This window comes from Pseudochaenichthys georgianus, unplaced genomic scaffold (genome assembly GCF_902827115.2).
Source record: "Pseudochaenichthys georgianus unplaced genomic scaffold, fPseGeo1.2 scaffold_1890_arrow_ctg1, whole genome shotgun sequence".
In the NCBI taxonomy this organism is placed as follows: Eukaryota; Metazoa; Chordata; class Actinopteri; order Perciformes; family Channichthyidae; genus Pseudochaenichthys; species Pseudochaenichthys georgianus.
Genome location: NW_027262631.1, coordinates 1 through 6,796, shown reverse-complemented (window position 1 = coordinate 6,796; position 6,796 = coordinate 1). Strand labels below are relative to the sequence as shown.

Genomic DNA, 6,796 nt, shown 5'->3' with positions numbered 1-6,796 from the left:
GAGGAGAGGAGACAAAGAGGAGAGGAGGCTCCGTGGGAGTCAATGGGAGTCAATGGGAGTCAATGGGAGTCTTCATGTGGAAGCGAGCGCGGGGCGAGGGAGATGGACTCGTGCACGGAGGACGTCCTCGCCGAGCGTTGCATAAGAGCGAGGATGCTCACTCCGACGGGAACTATCCGTTAGTTAAGAGTTATGTAAGCTTCCTTCCACAGAGTTCATCACTTTTATCCCACTGTTTATAAATATATACTTTGTGTATATTTATAGTTTGTGTCTGGTTTCTTCCTCCCGTGGGTTTAAGATACATTTCTTTCTTTGTTTGTGTTGTTGTTCTCCTCCAGCTGATCTCCAGCTGCCTCTCTGAGCGGTCTGAGGGGGGGGGGCGGAACATCGTTTCAGAAAAAGTATTTGTAAAATCGTTGATGTTTTAAAACTGAAACCTGTATCTGCTGCTGGTGGCGTGTCGTGCATCGTGCATCGTGCATGTCAGTCGCTCGCCTGCGCCGGCCAGCGAGACTTGAAGGAAAGCTATAGTAGATGTTGAGGTGAGGAAGTGGCTTTGGAGGATCCATGCATGGACACAGTGACGGCATGGGACCAGAAAACAGATTACACCGAAACCAATCAGAAGACATTCTGTGGAATAGTTCAGTTGAGGGACTTCAGACTTTACTTTAGAAGTTAAGGGTTATCTGACTTAGAGGAAAGAGAACAACAATGTTTTATATTTACCAAATACTCTGTCACTTGAATGACCCACAACCAGAAGCAAGGGCTGCCAGTGCGCGCGCTTTGTTGCCATAATAAACAAGGGGAAATGAACATGCGCGTCCCCGCCCCCAGAGAGAGAGAGAGAGAGAGAGAGAGAGAGAGAGAGGGAGAGAGAGGGGGGGAGTGAGGATGACAGCTTGTCTCGCATCCACAGACTTGTTCAGAGGCAGCTAAACGGTCTGAACGCACTTTTGACGTCAGTAGAATAATTCATCCTCATCCGGGTCCTCCCGCGCGCTCTTCAGAGTCGGCTCGCGCAGCAGGTCATACATGTAGCAGCAGCTCCGTGCGTCAGGGCTCTTTTTTTACTTTCCTCTTTTCCCCGTCGAGTTTTAACTTCGCTGAGCTCACCGAAGATGTTCGCGCTGCCGCCGCGGCTCCACAAGTCTCCGAGGGTCCGCGCGCGTTAACGGTGGATGGCCGCGGAATGGAGGTCGCTTTGGTGAGCTTCGAGAACGGCGGCGCGAAGGGGAGCGGCGGAGGCGGCGGACGCAATGCCGAGGAGAGCTGCCGCAACGCGCTGGAGGTGCCTCAGTTCGTGCAGACTGGACTCGGAGAGGACTACGGGAAGGAGCTGAACACGAAGCAGCAGAACCACCCTCCTCCTCTTCCTCCTCCTCCTCATCCTCACCTCGTCCATCACCAGCACAGCTCCTGGAAGATCAACGACATGAACAGCACCTTCAGCTGCAGCGAGAACACCATGGATGCGCTTTTACGCGCGGACCACAGTCCCCATCTGTTCGACGAGGGCCCGGTGGACCTGGACGGGGACACGGACAGCAACGAGAGGGTGCTCATCAACATCGCGGGGCTCAAGTACGAGACCCAGCTGTGCACCTTGAACCAGTTCCCGGAGACCCTGCTTGGAGACCCGGCCAAGAGGATTAAGTACTTCGACCCGCTGCGGAACGAGTACTTTTTCGACCGGAACAGACCGAGTTTTGACGGGATTTTGTATTTCTATCAGTCCGGGGGGAAGATCCGGAGACCCGTGAACGTGTCCATCGACGTGTTCGCGGATGAGATCCGGTTTTACCAGCTCGGGGAGGAGGCCATGGAGAAGTTCAGGGAGGACGAGGGCTTCGTGAAGGAGGAGGAGAAACCGCTGCCTCAGAACGAGTTCCAGAAGCAGGTCTGGCTCATCTTCGAGTACCCGGAGAGCTCCATGCCGGCGCGAGGCATCGCCATCGTGTCCGTCATCGTCATCACCATCTCCATCATCACCTTCTGCATGGAGACACTTCCAGAGTTCCGGGACGAGCGGGAGCTTCCGGTCACCAGCCGGCCGGACAACAGCACCGCGCCCCGGCCGTCCCTCACCTTCACGGACCCCTTCTTCATCATAGAGACCACGTGCGTAATCTGGTTCACATTCGAGCTGTTCGTGCGCTTCTTCGCGTGCCCCAGCAAGTCCGAGTTCTCCAAGACGGTGATGAACATCATCGACATCATGTCCATCATGCCGTACTTCATCACGGTGTGCACGGAGCTGGCGGAGCAGCAGGGCCCGGAGCCCCCGGGCCAGGAGCACCAGAACGGGCAGGGCATGTCGCTGGCCATCCTGCGCGTCATCCGCCTGGTGCGCGTCTTCCGCATCTTCAAGCTCTCCAGACACTCCAAAGGTCTCCAGATCCTGGGGCAGACTCTCAAGGCGAGCATGCGGGAGCTGGGCTTGCTCATCTTCTTCCTCTTCATCGGAGTCATCCTCTTCTCCAGCGCCGTGTTCTTCGCCGAGGCGGACGAACCGGAGTCGCACTTCTCCAGCATCCCGGACGCGTTCTGGTGGGCCGTTGTTACCATGACTACGGTGGGTTACGGAGACATGCGGCCGGTGACAGTGGGGGGGAAGATCGTGGGTTCGCTGTGCGCCATCGCGGGAGTTTTAACCATCGCGCTGCCCGTGCCCGTCATCGTGTCCAACTTCAACTACTTCTACCACCGCGAGTCGGACCAGGACCAGTCCTCCCTGAAGGACGACTCCAGCAGCGGCCGGGAGAGTCCGGAAGTGAAGCGGAAAGGGAGCAAGTCCTCCACGAAGTCGCAGCAGGACGCGGAGAACGACGCGGCGGCTCCCCCCGGGGAGAAGGCGGGCATCAAGGCGAACAGCAGCTTCAAGAGGTCCCTTTACGCCTTCTGCCTGAACACGCGGGAGACGGACCTGTAGTGCACGCGCACACAAAGTATATTAATAGCTGTTTAGAGTAATACCCCCCCTCTCCAAACCCACCCATTAGCGGGCTCTTAGGCCTTTGCACACGGAGGATCAACACATTTGCAATCCTGAAAAGTTTTAAGAGCGACGGGTTGATTTATAAAAGCACACTGTAATCCCCATCTGGTGCGCGCGTGCGGAAAGTGGAAGAACCCGCGGTCAGTGCCGCGCGGCGTCCCTTTTAAAACACCTACATCACATGAGAGGATGATTGAGCTGCAGGATTAACAAACCCTCGCGCGCGCTCAGCAGGGCAACTAAAAGAATACAAAAGCCACACTTTACTTTCCGTCCCCTCCATGTTAGTCACCATGTTCACGCTGACACGCAGCAGATGTGTCTCCCCCAAAGCCTGATATTTATGAATGGATGCCGGTGTGATGTAGAGACGTGTCCTCGTGAGACCTGTGTCCCTCCACTCAGGGTCTGTGTTCCACGAGACTCTCAGAGGACCTACGAGAGAAGAGCTGTAGCCTTTTTATGATTTTAAAGAAGATTTAAAAACAAACAAAAAGGACACGTATGGAAGTACTGAGGGGAAGACACGAGGACACGAGGACAGAGCCGAGGCATCTGGAGAGACCGCGCAGCACAGACACCAGGTGAGTGCTTTGAAGTGTGCTTTGACACTGATTGTGTTCAGTGTTTGTGGAGCTCAAGAGAAAGTGATATTCTTTGACTGCCAGCTTGCTTTACGGCAAACAAGGTCCTAATGACAGCACGTTAGGATGTGGGGAAGGTGACACCGGGAGTGAGATGTTTGGCTAGCTGTAATGTTATCATGTGTTTCAGGCTCAACATGTGGCTCCTCGTATGGAGTAACATTAGTGACGCAATTATAATGTTGGTGTCAAAGCGCCAATCAATCGTTCCAATTCTGATGCTGATATTTACTCTCTTGCAGACATTTGCAGCAGAAAAAAACAACCGTTACAATTTTTAAATTGACCGAATAACGAAATGGCCGTAGTTTCAGAGAGTAGCCCTCCTAGACTTACGGCCCGTCCACACTACAGCACCGACAGTGTTGGAAGCTCCAATCTGCCCATTCACTTTCAATGGGGTGACGTCACGTTGCCTCGCTTTTTCGCCGAACTGAATTGTGGGTAGCAGAGCGGTCCGTCTCCGGCATCCGAAGTTGAACAATGTTCAACTTCTGTGCCGGAGACGCCGGAGTAGCCAGCGCCAGCCAATCAAATCCCGTTTCTGAAAATCTGACAGCTGAAGCCGTAGCCAATCAAACCGCGTCTAAGCTGGGAGAGATATCCCGCCGTTCATTTCTATATTTCAAAAAAGGTTGGAGGAGAAACTAACTATCGCCGTAGCAACCACCCGGTCTTGTATGACCAGACCCTCTTCACCTACCGGGATACAAACCGGAGGAACCAGCATGGAGGGAGGTGCAGAGGCAGTGGGGAAACTGGTAGGTTTTCGCCTGTTTGGGGAGTTTATATATATATATATATATATATATTTATATATATATATATATAAATATATATTGCTCCCATAAAATCCCGGGGGTTTTTGCTTTGTATGTCGGGGGCGGGAGATTCATGTGATTGGTTGTTGGCCGTGTTGCTTGAATAAAATCCCCAAGCTCCCGACACGCCCAGCTCCAAGCTCTCTTTGGAGCTGTAGTGAGGACGCTCCGTCAGCATGGCAGCTAGCAACAGGCCTCGCTTCGTGAGTGATGAACAGAAAGTCTAACGGTCGCTAGCTTACATCTCATTTCAAACACTGACTGGCATTAACGCCGCGGGATACCGTGTTACTTAAAGTTACTAATATTTCCAATTTGCCGAGGATTAAGCTACTCAACTACCGACTAACTTACTTAACGTTAGCCCCATTTTCTTCATGATAATGATGGGAGTGGCTATACACAGGACGGCCCTGCACAGAAGCCCTGAAATGGCTTTTTATGTAGTCTACAGAAATATGGATATAATTGGTGTACAATTAACAGCAGGATAAATTACAAAAATGTACAGCATACTACACACAATTCAAAAGACGGTTTCTCCGATTTCTAAAATAAAAATGCCGGCGTAGCCGATAAATGATTTGTGTTGCTTTCAATGCAAAATCACTACACGTCAACGAAATGTCGGCGTATTCTTTAAAAAAAACCTTCAGTTTTAATAAAACCGAGTAGTCTTTAAAGTATGCAGGGATATCCTTTACAAGTCAAACATTGTGCATTGGAAAATATAAAGTAGAAAAAGACTGAAATCAGCATAAAAAGCTAAGCAGTTGGAAAGAGATTTAATTGCCACCATTTTATATTGAGGGGAAACTCATTGAAAATAATGTTGTCGTGAGAATATTTATCTGTGAATCCTATCCCTACATTACCACCCGCGAAACTTGCTTAAGCATGCTATAATAGCCCGGTCTGCATATAGTCGTTTGACGTTAGCTGCAGGACGGTCCTGTATAGCCTCGGCCGATAATGATACGTGTTATTTATGAAGCGCGTGGCGCTCAAAGCGCTTCACAAGCAAGTACCATAACAACAAAGTAAGAAGTGCTGAGCGGTGGAAGAGGAGCGAGGGGGTAGTGGATAAGGAGCGAGGGGGTAGTGGATAAGGAGCGAGGGGGTAGTGGATAAGGAGTGAGGGGGTAGTGGAAGAGGAGCGAGGGGGTAGTGGATAAGGAGCGAGGGGGTAGTGGATAAGGAGCGAGGGGGTAGTGGATAAGGAGCGAGGGGGTAGTGGATAAGGAGTGAGGGGGTAGTGGATAAGGAGTTGATCTTATAGTAACACATGCTAAGCTAGGCTAATGATGTCATTCAGCAATTAGCTTCCTGCGTCGTAACACAAAGACAACGCGCTAATATTGAGCTACGGTGACAGTAACGTGTCGCTTGAGAAGACATCGTGGAAGGTTCTCTAAACACGCGTCAGGAGCAGCAGCCCACCTTTCCAGATTGTGATGAGTTGGCATTTATTCCTGACCTTCTTGCTTCTTGTTCGCTTCCTACGGAGGCATCCACTCACCTCCTTCGGCTTTAGGGGTTTGAACTTTCTATTACCAAAGTCTATGTCTTTGACCTTTGACCCGTCCTCTGATGGTCCATGTCTTTGACCCGTCCTCTGATGGTCCATGTCTTTGACCTTTGACCCGTCCTCTGATGGTCCATGTCTTTGACCTTTGACCCGTCCTCTGATGGTCTATGTCTTTGACCTTTGACCCGTCCTCTGATGGTCCATGTCTTTGACCTTTGACCCGTCCTCTGATGGTCCATGTCTTTGACCTTTGACCCATCCTCTGATGGTCCATGTCTTTGACCTTTGACCCATCCTCTGATGGTCCATGTCTTTGACCTTTGACCCGTCCTCTGATGGTCCATGTCTTTGACCTTTGACCCATCCTCTGATGGTCCATGTCTTTGACCTTTGACCCGTCCTCTGATGGTCCATGTCTTTGACCTTTGACCCGTCCTCTGATGGTCTATGTCTTTGACCTTTGACCCGTCCTCTGATGGTCTATGTCTTTGACCTTTGACCCGTCCTCTGATGGTCCATGTCTTTGACCTTTGACCCGTCCTCTGATGGTCTATGTCTTTGACCTTTGACCCATCCTCTGATGGTCTATGTCTTTGACCTTTGACCCGTCCTCTGATGGTCTATGTCTTTGACCTTTGACCCGTCCTCTGATGGTCCATGTCTTTGACCCGTCCTCTGTGTGTGAGCGCGTGTGTGTGTGAGAGAGTGAGTGTGTGTGTGTGTGAGTGTGTGAGTGTGTGTGGGTGTGAGTGTGTGTGTGTGTGTGTGTGAGTGAGTGAGAGTGAGTGTGTGTGTGGGG

At 51.3% G+C, this 6,796-nt stretch overlaps 1 protein-coding gene across 1 annotated transcript; it reads left to right on the top strand.

Moving 5' to 3' along the window:
- Positions 1 to 1,042: 1,042 nt before the first annotated feature.
- Positions 1,043 to 3,561, top strand: LOC117441673 (potassium voltage-gated channel subfamily A member 1). The gene has a single exon (XM_034077716.2). The coding sequence runs from the start codon at positions 1,199 to 1,201 to the stop codon at positions 2,936 to 2,938; it is 1,740 nt and encodes a 579-aa protein (XP_033933607.1). The 5' UTR covers positions 1,043 to 1,198; the 3' UTR covers positions 2,939 to 3,561.
- Positions 3,562 to 6,796: the final 3,235 nt, after the last annotated feature.

Excerpts from the sequence above, each read along its gene's own strand:
- LOC117441673 (XM_034077716.2), top strand. The coding sequence starts at position 1,199 with ATGGAGGTCGCTTTGGTGAGCTTCGAGAACGGCGGCGCGAAGGGGAGC.